We start from the raw sequence: 21,766 nt of genomic DNA on the forward strand, positions 1-21,766 counted from the left end.
CCACCATGCAGAGCTAGCAGCTTTAAATGAATACAGAACTCATCTGCCAGCTTCTGTTTCCAAAGAATCATCACCACCTTCTCTGACTTATCTTTACATCTTCAGTAACATTCAAGAGCTTAAAATGCTTGGGGGGGTGGGGCGGAGGAAAAAAAACCCAGATAGGAATAAGATGGGGAACATATATTATACGCTGCCATTACTATGTATGGCTTTCTACCGTGCTTTCTGCTCTCTCTCACCCTACAATGTAGCTAATGCCTATCAGAAAAGATCTTCTAAAACGCCTGGATTATTCAGTAAAAACTAAGAACATAACAAATACTAAAACTATTTACCATATGGTTTCAAACATATTACCTATGAAGACATGTCTTTGTATTTATAAATCACGGGATAAAATTGTGATTTGAGAGTAGCCCAACTGCTATTCGGTACCTACATGAAACGAATTGGTGGCCTCAGTTCAGTTATCCTGGAGGTCTTATCTACTCGAGTGTAGAGTACTGAAGGTAACATGTGTGATAAAGAAAATAGACTTTGTGGATTCTGTTCTGGATTTCAGAATTGTGAATAGGTATTTCCTATAAGTTTTGTAATATCAGCTAGTATAAAGTAGCTGATTTTACAACATACCTTTACAACACAAGCCGTACATAGTTTTTCAAATCTGCGCTTTAATATGAGAGATATACCCAGCTATAGCACATATAAAGAATCTATGGAATAACAATTTTAATTTTATATTTAAATATAATAATCATACTATAAATTCAGTAAAGTTTTAACAAACTATAATGTTATATCAACAGGACTATTAGGCAGTCTCTCTCTGAATTACAAATGATTAAGTCATCTAATACTACACAGCAAATAGTCAGCTCTGTATCTGGCTATTAAGCCAACCACTGTATAACACCAATTGTACTGAAACCTGCATTTAGCACTTTCAAAACAGTGACATTACTTCGTCTTGCTGTTGAGCATTCCGTTCCCCCCCGCCCCCAACCAAATTAAGGAAATGTAACAGAAAGAATACAGTGGAAATGAAGCATCACAAGCCTACTGATTGTAAGTGACATATAGCCTGTCTATTACGGTCCCTGTAATCATTTCTAAAAGCAGATTTGTGGCCTATTGTGATATTAATCTATTAAAACATAACAATGTAATATGAATTATAATTACTACACAGTAAGTAAAAGATCATGCTTATTTCTGTAAAAAGATAAGGTTTTCTTACCACGTATTTTACAGCACTTATGAATTGGTTATGAAAGAGCAGGTGTTGGGTTTCATCCTCTGGATTTGACGCAGTATAAAGCATTCCACAAATATTACAGGAAATAGCACCAAATCTCTTCTGCCCTGCATCCTATTAAAAGAAAGAAAGAGGAAAAAAAGTAAAAAAAATGACTTGTTCACTTTAAGGCACAATAAATACAACTCTATAATAGAACTTTCATCTAATTACATACACTTTTTATAACTGATCTTCCATAGACTCAAGATGGAAGCTAAAATGGAGGGAGACAGGAGAAAAAATAGATATAAAATTTAGAATTTCATCTTCAAGAAAAAAAACAAAAACCTATGCAGCCTCAAGAGGCTGTATTACAGAGCAAAGTCTACCCAACAATAAAAGTAGACCCCCCTCCCCATCACATTAGTTATGAACACAGTACCAGGAGACAAATGACTTATTTTTTATTTCACAAAATACAAAAACCACAGAGTTCTTCCTTTGTTAAACTATTCGCAGTAAATTTAATAATCTTTTACCAAATAAAATAAGACTCCCACACTATTTGGTTTTCCCCACTTTTCTACTGCTGCCTGTCCTTTGACTGTGAATTTCTTGGAGGCGAGTCACATCTTCCCGAACGTTTGGAAGGATATTATACAAGACAAAAGTTACAGAAATAATCATAAGGCTCATAATACACCTGCAATGGTTGACAATGATATTTTAGGCTTTTATGAAAATCAGTTACACCAAATATTTCAAAGCAATCAGTGCTGTTTTTTCATTTCTCTCTTCACTCTTTTACAGAAGTTTTACTGATGAAAAGCTTCTTTTTTAATACACTCTCGAGACTTGCATTTGAACTCCTAATCACAAACCTAAACAGTTAGCTATCATATTTTATGTGCTATTTTACTTGCATAGAGTTCGTAACTTATTTTTCAGATACCTGACAGCAGCTACAAGATAAATAGAAGATTATTTAATTTTACTCTCGACCCTTTAGATTATCCTCCTATTCTATAACCAAATATTATCAAATTAAGGGTGCTACTCAGTACATACTGCTCTGCAGTTAATTCAGTAAAAGTGTTATTAATTAGGAAGTATGCATAGACTGAGGAATCGGTGCCTAATAAGGAATGGAGTGTCAAACGCAGGGGTTTCTTTCATTTCAACTAAATCACAGAAAAGTCAAGTATCTTGCAAAGAGCAAAAGGAGTATCAGTTAGATTGCAGTCTCTAGCCAAAAAGACATGTTTTAAGTTATGGCTTAATGGTCAAATATTTTTTTCTTTTTCCTTTAACTACATTTAAAAATGGAGTTTATATTAGCAACATTAAATGACATTTTAAATCTATTTTAACACATTACACATGTAACAGAAACAAGAAGTTATTTTATCCTGTAAAACTGGTTATTAGTTAAGCAAAAGAAATTCTGAGTTCTGTTAAGGAAATTGATATGAGTGCACAACTTGCACATGCACAAATTGCATGAAAACAAGTCACCTAAATTCAATTTTGTTTTTTAATAGCGGAAACGTTCATAGTCAAAAAGCCTACTTTATAGGAAAAACCATTTTGCAACACAGCAAGATGTTTACAAATCACTTCCTACATCTTCAAAGGTACGTTTAAGTACATCTAAAAAGCTAGATGATGGCTTAGCTCTTCACACAATAGCAACTTATTTCAAGCAGTCATTAGTGAAGCCCAACACTTAGGTACTGGTTTCTTTTCCAAGAAAAGAACAGAGATGCAACTGCTTTGGCCAAGTAAATTCAAAGACTCTTATTTCTCTTTAAGAGCACATATATGAAAAATATATGAAGCAAGAAAGAAGTTGAACCTGAAAAGTCATTGCTCTATTATTGATGTGTCAATTTATACATTCCTATTGTACACAGAAACAAAAACCATTCTCCAGAGGAAAAAATGAGAGATGATCCCTACAAAAGTATTTGCAAAGTCAGCATAAGACAAGGTTTCCAAAGGCGTAAAAATCAAAAGCAGCAAATTTTATTCTACCTTCAGTCTTCCTTTAAATCAGCTGTGCAGTTCAAAACAAGCTGCCCATCTGGCCACCACAATATGCTGCATTTCAAGGGTTTATACATGAGAAAGGGAGTTCAGGAGGAAGGACGCGTGGTGATTACCTTAAGACCCCTCTTGAACTGAATCTAGTAATTCCTGTCTTGAAGATGGAAAACATCTCCAAAGTTTAGGCTAGAACAGGTGTGTGGGGGGGGGGAACTACTCTGATGCTTGCAGGACACTTCAAAAAATAAGACATGCAAATTTGAAAGTCAGCTACATAAAGCAATTCTTACAATATTTAGTATATATTAGTACTGTACTAAGTCTCACAAAACAAATTCCTGTTCAAATAACTGAGAAGTTAAAGCTATTTAAGCTATCTATTAGTTCACTACCAAAACTCTCAAACCAAAAAAAAAGTAGCTATGAAAGTACTTAACAAATTAGCAGAAAGGATATCTTCAAAGTTGCCAAGGGCTTTAGCTCATCCCGTCTTGCTTTGTCAACTCATATGCTGCTTTGCAAGTCTCCAAGAACAGATTATTTCCCTAGAATAATACTGCCACATTATATTTTACAGTTTCCTGCATGTTGCTGGTATCTGACTTTTTCTGTTTTTTTCTTTTCATTGATATCGCTATTTTTATATGCATTCAGTTGTATCAATGGGCTATAAACATAGGTTATTACATGAAAACCAGGAAAAAAAAAAAAAAAAGTACTGTATTACTAACCCCTTCCCCCAAAACCCCCAAAATCAAAAACAATAACAAAACTTTGCAGTGTACTGAGGGTAATACAGATGACAGCCTTTTTGTATTACTGAAGTGCTATTTCAAATACACAGCCCAAGGCATCACGCTTCAGATTTAAAAAAAAAAAAAAAAAAAAAAGGCTCAGTAAGTCCAAAGCAGATTCTATAGTATAAACCCAGGACATGCAAAATAAAGTCAAAAATAACACAGAAGGCAGCACTTTAAGAAAACATCAAAAGAATCTGACTATTTTTAAGCTAATGCCATTACATAAAAAGAAAAGGACATGCATCAAGAGATAAAAAACGTTCCCGAACAATAACACTGCGTTCAAGGTTGCCAGTCCTCCCTAAATAGAGGAAAACAAAACACCACCAAAAAAAACCCTCATGCATCATATACGAGGGTAAGTAAAACCCCAAACTGGAATTTTGGAAAGAACAATATATACTTCTGAAATTTATATTTCAATACTCCTTTATTTCAATTTAGTTTGATTTAGCTTCAAACTGATGCTCACTGGGTATTGGAGCATAAAGTGTCATCTTGTCAGAACTGTAGGAAGGTATAAGAAATTTGACTCTCATAACCTATAGGGAAAGGTTTTTTAAACAGAGCAACATCTGAGAAAACACATGATTGCAGACTGCAAATTGTCTCAATTTAAATCTCATTTTTCTGAACAATGATGAAAAGCAGGGATACTTTTATTTCCAAAGCAAATTCTGCAAGTGCAGATGGCAATTAAGCATTCCCAATATATCAGGCAGTCCTCATTAATATGAGCATGGGAGAGGCACAACCTTGAGATCCACTGTTTCAAGGCTAACTGTAATCGAATGTTGCAACAATGTTCCCTTAATCTACAGAAGGGTTTCTTAATTCTGTGTTAGACAGAAATAAAAGTCTTACCAAGGTCTCTTCTTTGAGAAGGTGCATGTCTGCTGATCCTCCATATGTGGAATAAGGAGCCCTGCAAGCAAAAAAGGCATTTGATGCCTCTGTAGGAGATGAAAAGGGGCCCTTGTTACAGGCGCAGGTTAAGCCACCTCCTTCTTGATTACTTAGTGCTAGGTAGAGGAAGATTTTTTTTCCTCTAGTCTTCTGGCAGAGCAGAGAATAAAGCCCAGCCATAAAAAAAGGCAGGCTGGAAAGTAAATACAATGGAGAAAAGCAGAAAGTAACAACACAAAGATTTTTGAGATCTCCACAGAAAATGAAAAAGTCAAAGAATGCCACTTCATCAAAAGAAGGATTCAAAATAAAAACTGATGGGTGAATCCCCTTACGGACCAGGAGGATCAGAAGACATGACCCAACTCAAAAACAAATTTCACTTCAAAAAAAAGATTGTGGTATGTGGAATTTAACAGCAGCAAACAAACAAAACATATCACCAATACTCATCTTTCTGAAAAGTTATTTTATCCAGAGGATACAATTCTATTTAAAACTTGAAGAACTGTGATGTAATTTATCTTATTTAACATATTTGAAAAATTAAAAGTGGAGGGTCATTATCCATCATGAAATGATGTCCTCACTGGTCATTGGCTAAAACAACATGAAAAAATGTAAAGTTAAAAATCAAATAAGTATAATATTTACAAAGGACATTATGACCAGTCTGTTCTCGAATATATATAAAAATGTAATTTGAGTATATCACAGAGAGTGGATCTAACAGCAGCAGCCCTTGTGCTTGAATTCTGGTTTCATGTCCCCATCTAATCTTATGAAACGTTCCTACCCTCAGGACAACGGTATCAAACTTAACCCACTTGATTTTGCTAGAGAAAGCTGGGCTGCTGCTGTGGAGAAGAAATGGGAAGAAATTAGAGTAAGAAGGATAACTGCTACTGCCCTACTCAAAGCAAAGTTGTCCCAAAGGGCAAGATCTGCATGAGAAGAAAGGAAGAGGGACTGTTGTCAGATGAACTACCAAACTCCCTCCCCAGTCCTTTATCAAGTAGTAGCCATTGCCTTGTTCTTGCTAGGGTAATAGAAAAGAAAACAGGCAGTATTTAACTAATGTGAATAAAACGCTGCCCAAAAGCCATTCTCCATATCTCCAGAGAAACTGCCAATTGGATTATACCAGCTTAAGGAAGAAAACAACAATTTAAAGTGCTAATTATACAATCTTTTTCAGGTTCGTAAGAAATCACTTTTATGCTCGTTTTGTTAATTTCATTGAGGCCTGTATTTTTAGCTCAAAGTATTTCTTTCCTATACTACCTATTTCAGTCAAACAGGAGACTTTGTTCAAATTTAACCAAAATATAAGTAAGCAGCAATTCAAATACGATATCTAAATGTGTAAACTAAATTATTTGGCACATCACTTTCACATACAGCATCAACTCAGACTTCAGAAGTAAAGAGCATTTTTCATCAAGCAATCCTGATCAATGCACTTTCTGATACTCATAAAGATTATCTACGTTTAACCATGTTTCCTTCCGTCTAAACATTAATTCAGATCTCCACAAGAGGCAGAAAAGTGCCTGTAACCCTTTGCTATCTTTGTCTCACTTCAATGATTTGTTTTCTCTGTTCATTCGCTGTTCATTAGGGAAATTCTTCCTTAAAATTGATGAGTATTACTTTTAAAAGACTAGCTTAATTTTCAAAAGAGCACATCTCCTTAGTGCCATAAAATGGAAGAAGTACATGGGTACCTCAAAGGTCACTACTTAAAACATCATTTTGTAGCATTAACACTTTTAGCGGTTCACTTTGTTACAGCCAAAGTTTTGCCCTAGATCTTATACATAACCCAAATTTTACAGAAGTGAACTGACTTTCCTGTCTTGGACATAAAGCACATCTCATTTTCTGAAAACTGAAAGTGTATGCTTTGCACATTTTATATTTCCCTCAATTTCAGAAGCTTATGGAACACAATTTCATATTCAAGTTCTCATATTTCCATGTTAGATTCAAGTAGTTCAAAAGTATGCGTCTAAATACTATTTTGATGCATTATTCTATAAAACTTCAAATACAGAACTTCATGTAATTTGTCAGTCTACCGGCTGAATATACACTACCTAAACAGAGCGTAAGATGATACAGTTTGTAAGTTTTCAGAACAGACTACTTCTCTAAACAGCAAGTCAGGGATTTGGAACATAAAAATCTTTTTGACCTTGATCTGAATTTCCTTCCTCCAAAAAACACATCCTACTCTCCTAGCTCAGTAATTAATCTCTGCGCATCACTTTGAACGTTATTGCCTCCTGTTACAGTTGGTTTTACAAAGTGCGCTGCAGCATTAGATTCCTCACAGTTTTCAGCTGACATTCCACCCTCAGAAGAGCATGGTTCAAGACAGGCAAGAGCAAACAAATCTGAAGAACACAATAAGGACTCCTGTTTTGTCTTGGTTTTACCTCTATAAAATGAGCATAATTTAATAAGTTTGAAAGGTGCTCCTCAGATAACTAAATGACGCGTACCTGCGAAAAGAACGGTGCAAGTACAGCTACTAAATATTCTACAAAAAGAAGCTGCATTACTGTATTTCTGATACAGTCAAAGAGCAAAGCTTTTAAATGCACGATGTATGCCTTATTCAGCAAGTCAAGCTTGCTAGAGCTTGTATTACTTAAGAAAAATAGAAGATAAATCTATTCACCATAGCTATCATATGGGAACAGAAGGAAGGTAACATACATCTTCATGATCTAAATACAAAAAATGAACCATATGAGGGAAAAAAATACTAGTTTCACTACAACACCTCTCTAAATATAGCTTGGAAAGTTAAAAGGTCAGAATAAACAGACAATAATTGCAACATCTCAAACTCAGATCCTCAGAAACTGCAGAGACAATTAAAAGAACAAATTCCATTAAAAAAAAAAAGCCCAGCACACTTAAAGCCAAAAGACTAAGCAGATTCAACCTCACAGCAAAATAAAGATGTTATATCATGCAGGGAGCCACTCTTGGCCCAATCCCAACTCTCCCCTCCCAACAGATGAAAAAAAGGGTTTTAACCCCTTGAGAGCGGTTGAGACGGATTGGCTTGACAAATACCAAAGAAAATCAGGTCTCACAGTAGAGAACCCCAACAGCGACTTCCAGGCATTTCATTTTTTAAACAAGTATATCAAAGGGCAAGTAAATGTTTCCAGTTAAGAATAAAAATACGACTTTCCAACTCTGCTCATGGTGAGGAAGAATAACGAAAATGCTTCTCTTAATACAGCATATCAGAAACTTCAAATGAAAATGGTTTCTAGCTATTAACTATAAAATTATTTACAGATACTATAAATGCTAATTTCTGTGATTTTGCTGCACGTAGTAAGACCACTCTTTGTATAGAACTTTTAAGCATAATAGCTTTTAAGACATATGAATCTTCTTTCATCTCTCTTCTCAAAGCATCATTGCAGAAGTATATAAGCACCTTTGAAAATATTTTTTTCCAAAACCAGAAAACTTGCAGCCAGAGTCAACATTTAAGAAATACACCATGGATTTGCAAAACAGTACTCTTAATTACAAAATATACTGTACTTTATTACATATATTGAATCCTCATTCTTTTTTGAGTATTTCTATGAGTAAAGTTTAGTATAAGTCAGTTTGCTTGGTTTTTCCCCCCCCTCTCCAGATACTAGTACAAACTATTCTGGAGATAAATGTGTTCTGTCTCCACAGTACTTAAAGTCACAGATTCTACTTTCACCAAATGGATTAACAAATCTTTGAGTCCCGCTATATACTCTGAAAACGCTAAAACCAGCTTTCCCCCCCAGGTTAAACAAGTATCAGACAACTACCATAACCAGGGGCCTCTTGGCAAAGTGAACTACAGGCCAAAACGTCCCTCTGACAAAATAAAGTCTGCCCTGAACTCAGAAAAGTCAAAGGGAATTCAATCTGTAAAAAATGCTGAAATATATTAAATACTATGAAACTGTTATTTTCACGTTTAAAATGAAATATGCTGCATTTTCCAAAAACGCATACAAACCCCAAGAAACTAGGTCTCTTCCACTTTTCCTAATGTTCTTCGTTGATGATCCATTTTTTACATTCTAAAATTTTGCTATCTGAATAAAAATTTTCCTTGTTGAAAAGGGACCACAGAGAAAAAAGCATTATACTCCTCTCTCATCTTTAAAACAAACATACTACGAATATAATAAGTTGCAGAAAGGCTATTTGTATGAGTACTACAGATCAAAGCTACATATCCTTTCTTCAGTAGCTTAGCAAATAGTTACATATTTCTTCTTGTCAAAGATCCTAGATGCTATTCAGTCAAGCTCTATTACTGTAGGACCAAAAATGAAGTAAGCTTCACTGAAGTGAAAAGGAGCATTCTTATATTCCTGTTCATATAGTCAAGATACTTAACCAGGCATTTTAACTCTGTTGGAAAAATGAGATTTAAAGAGGCAATAGCTGAAATACTTAGTAAATGTGAGATATCACTCATACACACCATTTACTATCCTGGTGTCTAAGCATTTAAGTGCCAGATTTGTTTCCTTTACACATTTCAGGGAAGCCAAGGATATACTCATCAATTTATTTCTCAAATGCTCTGAAGTATGGATACAAGAGAGCATTCAAATCTCAACCGTTTCTCTTTTAGACAATATTTTCATATGTATGATCCACGCATCACAGGAAAAAAGAATTTGCAGTAGAGCAAGATCACCATTTACACAGGTAGGCAGGACTATTTACTAAGAAGCTTACTGCAGAGTCCTCTTTCCTAATAATCTGGATTTCTTTCCCTCTGTATCTTCCCTACTCCAGTCTTTGATTTCTTGTGGATTATTTGAGTGTAAATTAAAAAAAGAGTTTCACTATCAAGTTGCATGGTCCTGCAAGAGAGAACAATGACTATATTTCACTGTCTTCCTACTCATTTTGCATTTTTTTTGTTTTAAAAGCAGTACCTGCATTTGATAGCTAATAACAAATAATGGCAAGAACAAAAAAACTGAACTATCACTGCTGCTTATATATTACGGTGAAAAATAGTGTACGCACAGGAAAAATCAGTTTATCTCAGAACAGCGTACATTCTAATGCTGAAAGGATAAATCCATTCATATTAATTTGGCACACAACCTGTCACATGCACTTCCCCCATATAATTCTGAAGTTTTAAGAAACTGAGGTTTTGCACATAAGCAAAGGCAAGTTTCCTCCCATATCTTTTTCATTCTCCCTAAAAGGGATCCTGTATTTTGACTGAATGGCCAGCCTATTCCAAAAGTACATACATTTGTTTTAAGATTTAATGAGAATCAGCCTTAAATTTAAGTCAGGCTGCTACTATTTTTTCCAATCAATACCTAACGACAATTTAGGAACTGTTCTACTTTCACTGATCACTTACAACAGCAGTAATAGTATGTACAACTAATGATTTTTAGACAAGTTTATAAAGACACAGCACCACTAATTCAAAAGTAAATTGTTTGAGAAAATATAAACCTTACAAAAGATAGCACTTACTATGATCAGCTGCTTATCACCATCTTTTCCTGCTTCTTTTAGCTTTTGAATATGCTCCTCGGACGGTAGGGAGTTACTGCACTTTGATGCTAATGAAGGATTTGACAAAGGAACCCTTGAAATATAAATATAGTTCATGTTAAAAAAGGACTGCTCCTACTTACCATCTTAGATCCTTAAAGCCTTTGTGATTAACATAAGCAAACTTTAAGGAGATGCAAATCCAAGTGAGTTACCCAAAACATGGTCTTACACATTTTAATTTGTAATTCAACTGGAAAAAATAGGGAGTAAGAGGATTAACCAAAAACATAGTAGGTGACTAGCCTAATTAAGAATTAAAAAAAAAAAAAAAGAAAAATTGAGATTTTTCTTTAATCAAGTGAAGTAGGTTAGTCGCACCAATTAACACAGGCATTTAACTGAGGTATTTTCAGAGCATGACTGATGTTGCCTAACCCCATACCTTTCCCATACAATTTCAGGTTTCTAGTTTCAGGTATCACACATCAGGCTGCTAAAACCAACCATGTAAGTATTCCCACAAATGTAAGAGGGCAATGTAAAACAGATGCCATAAAAATCTTTCAAGCTCAGCTCAAATACAATATCTGAAATGTTTATTTTCATTTCTCAAGTTACAATCTCAGTACTTTAATGTGTTGTGGTGAACCAATAACAGCAGACACACAAGGTCAAACCAAGGGTTTGCCTAGACACTGGCCACAGGCGGGCTTCTGGGGAAAAGCATAGGACAAACGAATAGTGCTGCATCCCAAAATACTCGCTGATCGTTTAATAATTTGCAATTCAAGGACTTTCTGATCCAGAGGTGGACTTGGATTTAACAGCCAGCAATGGATTTCTTTCTGAGAAAAGGGAATTTAAAAAAAATAAAATAAAATAAAAAAAAAACACATCATGTTTTGTATGCGATAAAACCGCACGCTACAAACCATCAGTAAGAACATTCATTTTCGTAAAGCCGCATTTAATACTAAATTTGTAACACTGCATGATCAGGGTTTATAACTGCACGGTATCGTAACCGGGCAAGGAGAGCCAAGTCCACCTACACTGCAACAACTCATTCGCCCCTTCAGATGTGCCGATTTGGTATGACATATGCACAGGAATTAATCACAAAGGCTACATGCAGTATTATTTCCTGACTCTCCTTCCCTCAAGGCACTCGGTCAGACCTCTTAACGGTCTGAAAAGAGGCAAAGGCAGAGTTCTGACAACTTGAAAGTTTCTGTTCTCACTTTACTATTTGCTTTATTACTTAAGGACCACAAAGGAAGAAAGATGACTGCTGCAAAACTAGTCACTGACAATGACATTTGGTTAACACTATTCTTTAGCCTCATCTGCACTCATGGTCTCTTAACCTAACCTCTAACTATTACTGAGAGTGAAGAAGGAAACGGGGAGGGAGAAGAGGACCTAAAGAAAAATGGATGGACAGCAGCGAAACCTCTCTTACTTAGCTTAAGTCTCTCCTTACTCTAACTGATTGGAAAGTACTATATACATCAACAGAAAAATTATTCTAAGAACTTGCGACCACATTCAGGGGAAAAAGGAACATTATTTCTAAGCTTAGGACAAAACTGGTGGACACCACTAAGATAACATACACAAATAAAATACTCTTACTTCAAGTAGGCTATTGCATATTTCTGGTTACAAGCAAACCAAAGGGAGAGGAGCAAGCATGTAGCTGCAATAGCTACTATAGTGCATGTAGCACGGTTAATTCAATAAGCCTTCTCAAAAATAAAAATGAGAACTTTTGCCAGATATTTTTAGAACAGCATTTTTGTGCTAAATCTGAAATTTTTGTTTCTCTTATCACAGACCCCCCAAAAGCGGACTAAGTAGCTATTTTAAAGGTTTGCTCTTTCCTGCGGCAACCTTCTCTTGCAAGTCTGAAGGAGAGCTACGCTACACATGTACGTGCTACACTTTGTTATGGCAGGAGTGCCACAGACAGAACAATGGTCTAATTCTTGGATAAACCATGGCAGCGCATGGGAAGTAGGGTAAGAAACATCTCATAAGACAAACATATATCCAAAGAACAGTAAGGCAATATGGGTTGGTTCAGTCAATGAGTGTAATAAATTTGAATGTATGCCATAAAGTTCTCTGAAGTTAAGAATAAAAATACAAAAAGTCAAGAAGTTACTGTAATATCTATGAAAAATCTAAAAATATTAATTCAGCTAGGTTTACATCTACCTTATTCCCCATTTTCTGTGCACTTCCATAGCAGCGGGGTTTTTCAACATGTACAAAAGGTCTGGTTATTCAGAACTGGTAATCTGGCCTCAGGTGAAGTACTGAAAATGAACTGCAACATCAATTTTTTCTTGTCTTCATTATGACTACAGAAAACAGTAACAATATACTAACCACTGTGCCAACTACACTGCTGTTTGAGATTTCAAGTAGGAAGAAATTGTCTTTATCATGTCATTGGCTAAAACCAGACACTACACCAGTCCAGAACTACAACAGTTATTATGATCAAGAATAAAATGTCAACTTGACCCGTCAGTAGTAAGAACATTCATTTTGTGTATAGTAGCTGACTTTCTAAGAGCACTCAACTCCAGTTTTACAGCATTCACAAAACAATCCCAAATTAGGTCTCCTCTTCCCTCATCTAAAAGTTTATACCGACAAGACCACCACGATTTACAGAACCCTTCGAGAAACAAATGAAATAATTCAGGAGGCGAAAATCCTTTTGTAATCCTCTCCATACTTTCTGGTTACTATCTGATTTGGGGAAGACACAATTAGAAGTATTTTCCCAACTGTGCTAAATTTACCTTTGAAAAATAAATGTGCAGTTATATCTTGCTTAATACTTTTCTTAAAATAAAACATCCCTTAATAACGGGTGAAACAAAAGTCTCTCTTCATAAAAGATAAGTCACTTAGTTGAAACTAGAAGTTGAAGTCAGAGAAAGAGAGAACAGTCAGTCTTATAACAAAAACTCTTATAACTCTATGGAAGGTTACTGTCATTTCATAATATATGAAATACTATACCTGTTCTCAGTCTCAGAAGTTTGATTTGTAAGTAAAGGGTGCGTTAACTGTTTGGGAGCCAAACCTACAATTAATCAAAGATTATGATTTCAATACACAGTTTTTAGTTGCAAAGGAAATGTGAACTATGCAATCAGTATTTTGCAAAAACATATTCAAGGCGATATTGCTATTTGCTCATAGACAATAAAGATGACGCAACTTTGACACGGTATTTCCGTGTTTCTACAGATATATTAAAAAAAAAAAAAAAAAAGTTTTTTTTTTCTTTAACATTTCCAGGGCCGTCCTGCAGAACAGTTTGCCAGCAGCTGAACAGGGCAGTAGTGAAACTAAACAATGATTTAAATTTGTTTATACTGATACACATGGAAATACCTCCATGTATAACACGAGAATCATAAATGGATAGTATCCCCCCTACCTGAGGTATGCTCTGTAACGTATTAGGAAGAGAGGCCATGAAGGAAAGACAAAAGAAAAAACGTTTTTTTACATTCTCTAGCAGTACTGTTACAGTATTTTGCCCTTCAAAAATACCATACAACGGCAGTAAAAGTAGAAATTTTTGCAGAGCTGAATATCTTAACGATGCATTCAAAATCAAGTTCTGATTTTCCAGAAAAACTGGGAAAGAACCAGAACCAAATGCATGAAATATCAACAGAAAAGTTAACAAAAAGATGTTAGTGATCTAATGACAGTATTTCTCAGTCACATGTAGCCTTAAATCTTTACTTAATGCAAAATAGTCACATCACACTGATCACAAGGCTTGACAAACAAACAAACAGCATTCACTGACTGATTAATGAAGAAGATGTCATAAAATCAGGAAAGGGATTACTGAATCAGTAATTTGGTCAAAACCAACCAGCGGGATTCAAAAGAGATATGGAGATAGTTATTCAAAGGAAATGGTGAACAAAAGATGATCCCTAACAGAAACAGGATCCAAGAGAACAATCAAATTGAAAAATGGAAAGTTTATTATTTTACTGCAAGAAAAATGAAAGGTTTTTGGTTTTATTTTAAGCTGTCACTTCACTTTTACTCAGATGGAACAATCAAGCATTAAACTTTTCATGCTAGACGTTTAGGGAGAAAAAAATGAAACAGCATACAAAAGATTCTAAGCAAAGCATACAAGCACCGTAAGGGGAGCTGGATAGAAAAACAGATACCTCTCACTCTCACTAATCAGTCCAAAGATAAAAGCATATTCTCTGCTACTACAGTGTCTGGGAGGGGTGGTGGTGACACAAAGAAATATGAAAATCCCAGTGAATAGACTTAATCTCTGAAGTTTAGTTCCACATCCCCCGTCCCTCATTCTGTAGGAGAAAAATAAACAAACTCCCAAACCCCACACACCTCTGAAAGGAAGGCTTATTCTTCTAATATCACTGATCAGAAAAGGAGGAAAAATTATTAATAAACAGTTACCTTGATGTTCACTTTCTCCAGATTCTTTTTTTAATTGTTTCGGTGGTTTAGGAGCTGTAAGATACTTCACTGGAGAGCTTTCTGGACTTGATTCCAAATGTAAGCTAAAGTTCTAAGTAAAACAGGAAACATAGGGTTTTGTATTATTATTACTAAAATTTTGTATTATTATTACTATTTAATGTCTCTGACCTATTACCTAAAACACTCAGCTAACTTAAGTATTAAAATCCTGACTACAGCATCAATTTTTTTAATTCCTACAGCACTTTAAGCAAAGAAAATGCAATTGACTAGCTAGTTTGAAGTTTGTGGTATTAATTTAGAGGGAAAAAAAGAAAAACAGTATTTTTCATTTTATATGAAAACTTGTAGGAGAACCTTCTACAGAGCGCCTTTGCCCTTAAGATCCTAAATTTTAACAGACGCTTATTCAGGTAGACAACACTTTCCCTCTCTTTTCTTTCAATGCAACTTTTCAAAACAGTATACCTATGTAAGCTGAAAGTGTCATCAAAAAGCGTCCTCAAAAGGTGTCCACATGAATCTGCACAACCTCTGGCTCCAGCAGGAAATTTTAACCATCAACGTTTAGTTAATTACTGAACTTAGGGAGATGGAACAGATTAATTTTCCAGCTTACTGTCAACCCTCCTACGATAATGCACCAAACCTATTAAGGGGTTCTGTAGTGAAGAACTTAACTTGCTGTAAGATAAAGTTATCGTTAAAACAAACCTTTTGAGCCCAGCACTCTCAGAAAACAGAACAGATTTAGAACATCCTCCCACCAAATACCATAATTAAAATGACTTACCTCATCTGGCGTCGGCTCAGACAAATGTTTTGTCAAATTACGCAACAAACCATTTTCTACACCTCTCTTTGAGGGTTCTTTTATTTCTAATGTCACTTCTTTAGCTCCAGCTCTTTCAGATGAAGTGTCCAATTTCTCCTGCACACAAGTTACGCTTTCGTTCTCAGACAGTCTTATTACTGACAGCTTGCCTTGTGTGTTGGAAAGTTGTGCTTCTGTAGCTATTTGACTCACGTCTGAAACTTTAAAACAATCTTTTAACAAAGAAAGCTTGGGGACATTTGTAGAATTTAAGTTACTTTGTTTCACGTTATTAGCTTTCATTAATTTAATTTTGGTCCATTTAGAGTTTTTGTTTGAGGAGCTATTTCTACCATTCAGAGTACATTTGACAGGCATTCCTTTTTTGCTAGGGAAAAAACGTTTGCATTGAGTACTCTGGCTAGGTTCTTTCTGAGGAAGCACTTCATTTTGTTGCAGCTGTACTTCTCCACGCTTTTCTTCTGTTTTTCGATACTCAGCATTAGGGGAATCTTTTTTCACCTCTACTGTATCTGATTCAATCTCACCTGCAATTTCTTCGCAAAGTTCAAGAATGCTTACCCTTTTGGATTTCACATCATTCTCTGGTTGATCAGCTAGATCCGTTTCACTTTCAGATGGCTGTGAAACCCTTTTTGTTTTTATACTGTTTTTTATATTCTGATGCACTTGCTGTTTTTCTTTATCTACTGTCTTAGAATTTGGCTTAAGAGAACCTGTTTCCACTTTCTTCACATGGCTAGAAATTGGAGATACAAGATACGTTTGTTCTTTCTTAACTTCCCCAAGACCGTGATCAAGAAACGGTGTCCCTTGAAGGTTATGTTGAAAGCTGCTGGAATCATCATTTTTATTGTCTGCTTTACACCTTTTCTCTTTCAGAGAGCTGGTCACTTCTACACTTATTTCTTTATCTTCATTTTTACCGCTTGGCTTTATTTTCATGTTTTTCTGTTCTGTTTTCTCTTTAGCAGGTTTAGGTACTTTTGCTCCGATACTGTGAACATGTCTTTTCGCCTGGCTGCTTTGTTTAACTTCCAAAGCTTTTTCTTCTTTAACTTCTCTGTTACGCAGGGATCTTGCTGGTACATGTGTTAACTGCTGCAGTCTCTGTGATCTCCTCGTTACTGGCTCACTTGGCGCAATTATGCATTTTGACTTAGGAATTTCTTGCACTGATTTCTTCTGGCATACCTCCTTATTTTTTGCAGATTTAGGCTGCTGTTGGATCTTTTTGTCGGCTGCTGTTTTATTATTTGACTTGAATCCTGATGACCTTGTAGTCATGCGTGTTCCTAATTCAGGTTCACTTGAATTGTCACTGAAAGAGTCAAACAATTATTTTTTCAGCACTTAGAAATTAGAATTTGTCGTGAGAGTCTCCTCATTCTGACTAATCTCTGCCCCTAAACTTTTACCACATTTAACACCTTCAACACTCACAGAAATATTATTTTCTTTCAAATCAGTCTAAGACGACTTCAACTCCACCTCATTGCTCCTAAGTCTAGTGCTTAATTTTTTTTCACATACCTTGCAAGACTGAATTATGAGTCCCAGATGAATGCTTTTTAACATCTCGAGCAATTTTTCATTTTTGAGACTTCCTGCTTTCAATTTAAATATTAGCTTATAGTATTAGCTTTGCTTTGCCCTTCATAACCTGTTTTGTCGGAAGTGTTTCTGGATTTCAAGACATTAACGCGGTTCTGGAGAAAGACCACGTACAAGGTACCATAATTAATGATTTTAAGGCTGATCTTCCCACTGATACTATTTAACTGTATCTTTACCTCCAACTCACACTGCTTAGATTGTTTCTGCACTAATACAGTCTAGGAGGATAATCTAGAACTTTTTTTTTTTTTTGGTCACTGACCTGTTTGATTTGATAGAGGTCTTCAGTACTGCTTTCTGCACTGTGCATTGATTTGATTTTGATTTATTTGAGACATGTTTTGTATCTGACACCTCTTTTTCCTTCTTTGCTGATGATGGCTTGCTGTTCTTATCCAGCTTTGGACGCTTAGCAGAAGGCTCCACTAACGTAGACTTCCTTTTCTGAGCTGCCATTTCTGTAAAACGCAAGAATTGATCTAGCTGTTACGGTCTTTGTCAGCTGTTGTTATAGCATCAGTCATTATAACAGAAAATTTGCCCATTTTATAAAATAAGGTAATTGGTATTCACTTTTACAGTCAGACCCTGCTAACTATCATCAGAAAACAAATCACTAAAGCACTCTTCAAATCAAACTACATTTATTTTACTTACAGGTTTTTACCAGAGGCAATCGATGTTTAGGCCAAAGTAACTTATCAAGGTGTGCCAAAAGCATTCCTTATGAATACGTTTATGAACAGGACGTTTCATGCCACCTATAGAGAATATAATATGTTCACAAAAATATTTAAATGCAGTAAACATTTTATTACCTTCCTTCCCAACCTCCGCATTTAGCATTCCCACCCTCCTCCAGCCCTTCAAATAATGCTTATCTTTAAAGTTTCTTTCATGATCAATTAAAAAAAAAAATCTACAAATTTTATTCCCATATCCAACAGTTTTTGCCATTTTGCTATCTTAAGCCTCTTTTACCTTTAAAAAATTAATAAGATACGGTATCATTTCAAAGGAAGTTTCTATGCCTTTTACAACTTTCCAGAAAAGAGTATGCTGCTCTTTTCCATAGCCTGCAAACAAGTGGGTCAGCTAATCAGTCCTGTGCCTCACAACAATAGTGAATAAATTCACTGGATTCTACTAAGTTTTGTGGCTATTATTACACAACTTCATGGACACGAGCAGCTGCCTATAATTGTTGCTTCTAATACCACTTAAGCTACAAAGCAGAGACGGAAAGCCTGGAAAGTAGCATTTTGGAAACATTTGCCTTAGGTAAGTAGAGAAGATGATGTCTTGAAGAAAACTGAAATAATGTTAATAATGTGCACAAGAGTCCTAAAATTAGTAGAGATTCTCAACAGAAAGTCTTCACATATTCTGTTGATTATACCTTTCACATCTACCTGTGGCTTCTGATACTTTTAAGTTTTATTATTCAAATATGCTGCTGTTGTGTTATAGCGTAAGTAATCACTGTTCAGTAAAGTTGTAGTATTATCTTTTAAAAATTAAGTTTACTGGAAGACGCAGTGCTCAGAATTTCCACATCACCTTTTTAGGTCAAGAATTATATGTTAGTTTTTTCCATAGACAGCCTGACAAAGAATAATTATTTTAACTAAATTATATTAATTCTCAACCTTAACTCATCTGACGTCAAACTTGACAGATTTTAAGATCAAAGAGGAACTTTAAATTACCTGGTATGACTAGTTGTGTAACACTGGACAGGTCTTTTCATTCTATTAAACCTACATGGAGCCTACCAGCACTGACAAATGCACATGTACGTCTCCAACAATATGAAAGATACTTACATTAAACGTCTACATTTTTCACTTGGATAATGAATAATTATTAAAGAGCTATGTGTCTTTTCAACTCTTTCAGGCTTAAAGTTGTCCCTAACCGTATTTTATTTGTTTATCTAACCTTTTATGAAGACACTTCTAACCATGCAAGTCAGATTAGGCTCAAATTCTGCACAGCAAGGCTGTCTTCTTCCTTGGAACAAGCTGTATCAGAAGGGTCTCAGGTTTGGAACGGAGTTAAAGAACTCAGAGAAGAAATCTCTAAGAGCACTTTTCGTAGTTAATGGAAAAGTCCGTGTTTCTCCCTAAGGGGCAGATAACAGAACTGGCAGGGCCTTACTTCTAATCTCATGAGCTCCATGACACATAGTAAGGCCACGGATTTCCACTAATGAAAAATTATCAATCACAGCCACAGTACAGTCCCCTTAAGATTTCCATTTACTCTGAAAGTTAACAGCTACAGTTGCTGAATGAGTCCATGGCCCGTTATATTCTCTCTGTTCAGAGCATACCACTGACTTTCATCATCTGAAAACTACACAACATATATGGCATACAACCACACCTTCTTGTTTTTTCCCAGCCATATACACACATCACTATCACTCTTATTGCTGTGATAAGGCATACTCAAGGAAGACTTTCAAGAATAAATCAGACAAGATAATCCTTTACTTGCCAGTACTGCTTCCTGGACTCTGACAAATACACCCCTCCCACACAAACAGAACTAGCTCCTTAATTGTCATTTCTATCCTGCTTTTACTTTTTGCTGCACAACACGGACATTTTCCAGATGTTCAAGAAGGGGCAGTTTCTGTCCTGAAAAAGTCCACTCTAGTAAAAGCCAGATTATAGAAAGGAAAGACAGAGAAGAAATGGGAGAACTACATGTTAATCAAAGGCTCTGGCACAAGAAGTAGAGGAAAAACAAAACCACGCAACTCCTAAAGCCTCAAACTCTCAGAGCAGGGATAGGTCCCAGATCTCTGAGGAGACTGAGGGCCCACCTGCTTGAGCGCCTTGGGGTCTCACACACAAGCTTCCCGGCCGATTACCACTACAGAACCTCACAAACCCCAAGCTTTAACTCCCAGGAGAGAGCCCACGGCGAAACTCAAGAGGAAGGAAGAAAAGGGAAGGCCTCCATGCGCGGCCCTGTGTCATCGGCTTTAGCGCCCTGCCGTGACAACCCTTCTGGAGCGAGGCCTGGCAGGGAGCCCCTAAACCTGGCCAGGCTTCCCTCAGGCCAAGGCAAGCGTCACGGAGGGGCAAGGCAGGGGCTGCGGAAAAGATGAAAACGCGCACTGCAAGGCGACTTCCCCCCCACACCCCCACCCCAGCTCCCACTCGTGAGGGCTCGGGAAGAGGTTTATCGCGCCTTCACTCCCACAGCTATCTCAGAGACGGCGGCTGCCGCAGCAGGCAGGCCCGAGTCCGGGCCCTGTCCGGCGAGGCAGGCCCGAGGAGGAGACGCCGGCCTCTCTCGGCCCCGAGACGGGGGAAGAAAGCACCCTGCGCGCGAGGAGCCGTTACCGGTCACGGAGCGACGTGACGAGGCGCTGACGGGAACCGCCGGCAGAGAGATCGGGGGGGGGGGGGGGAGAGCAGGAGGAGGAGGGAAGGAGGCAGGCAGGGAGGACGCGGCCGAAACTTCCCGCCCCGGCGCGAGGCGACCGTTTACCTCGCGCGAGTGTCAGCGACGTGCCGGCGGCGCGAGCCGCCCTCCGCGCCCGCCTCGCTCGCTCGCCAGCTGCTGAAGGGGAGGGGGGAGGAGGGAAGGGAGGGGGGAAGAGGAGGAGGAGCGGGGCGGAGGCGCGCGCCAGGGGGAGGGCGGGCGCGCGCGGGGCGTAAGGGGAAGGGAGGTGGGGGGGAAGAACGGAGTCTCGCGCGCGCGCAGGCTGCGGCGCGAGGTCAGCGCGGCTCGTGCCCCCTTCCCATGTCACTCCGCAGCAGCGGCGGCGGCGGGCAGCCGGAGCCCCAGAGCCCCTCACATCCGGGCACTGCGCCCCCCCTCCCCACCTCGGAGACGCCACACTTCCGGCGGGGGAGGGGGGGAGAGGAGCGTTGAGACGTCCGCCTATGCGCATGCGCAGCGGGAAGGCGCTGACAAACGGCCGCTCTGAGGGGTGGGGCGGCCCCTGCCGGGCGCGGGCGGAGCCGCTCCCCCCCCCACGCGCGGCCGCGGTGCGTGGGGGCAGCCCGGGCCGCCGTCTCGCCGCCTGTGGGGCCCCAGCCCGCCCCGGGCCTAGCCGCGGGCCCGGCGCCGTTTATCCCTGCGGGCGGAGCTAGCTCGGAGCGGCTCGGGCCCAGGTGGGTTGTTAACGGCCCCCCCCCCCCCGCCTGTTTTAAGGAGGCGGTTTGTGTGCGCAGCGCTGTTGGGCGGCGTCTCGCCGTGAGGCCGAGCCGTATGCGAGAGCGGGCG

At 38.0% G+C, this 21,766-nt stretch overlaps 1 protein-coding gene across 4 annotated transcripts in view; it reads right to left on the reverse strand.

The window, feature by feature from the left end:
* ESCO1 (establishment of sister chromatid cohesion N-acetyltransferase 1) overlaps window positions 1-21,396 on the reverse strand; it is a 36,452-nt gene extending 15,056 nt beyond the window's left edge. For 2 of the 4 annotated variants that reach the window (XR_011139154.1, XM_068932317.1), the window contains exons 1-8: window positions 21,026-21,396; window positions 18,176-18,279; window positions 17,781-17,976; window positions 15,860-17,222; window positions 15,043-15,154; window positions 13,597-13,660; window positions 10,534-10,648; window positions 1,244-1,375 (exon numbers count right to left, since the gene is read on the reverse strand). Coding sequence is in view for 3 of the 4 variants with exons in the window: in XM_068932317.1 (XP_068788418.1) it covers window positions 1,244-1,375; window positions 10,534-10,648; window positions 13,597-13,660; window positions 15,043-15,154; window positions 15,860-17,222; window positions 17,781-17,974 (1,980 nt within the window). In the remaining variant the exon portion in view is untranslated. Of the gene's footprint in view, window positions 1-1,243; window positions 1,376-10,533; window positions 10,649-13,596; window positions 13,661-15,042; window positions 15,155-15,859; window positions 17,223-17,780; window positions 17,977-18,175; window positions 18,280-19,459; window positions 19,644-20,877 lie in introns of those variants that run through there. The other 2 variants (XM_068932318.1, XM_068932319.1) reach the window with 2 other exon arrangements.
* Window positions 21,397-21,766: the final 370 nt, after the last annotated feature.

The sequence above is a fragment of the Struthio camelus genome, chromosome 2, assembly GCF_040807025.1.
Source record: "Struthio camelus isolate bStrCam1 chromosome 2, bStrCam1.hap1, whole genome shotgun sequence".
Taxonomy (NCBI): Eukaryota; Metazoa; Chordata; class Aves; order Struthioniformes; family Struthionidae; genus Struthio; species Struthio camelus.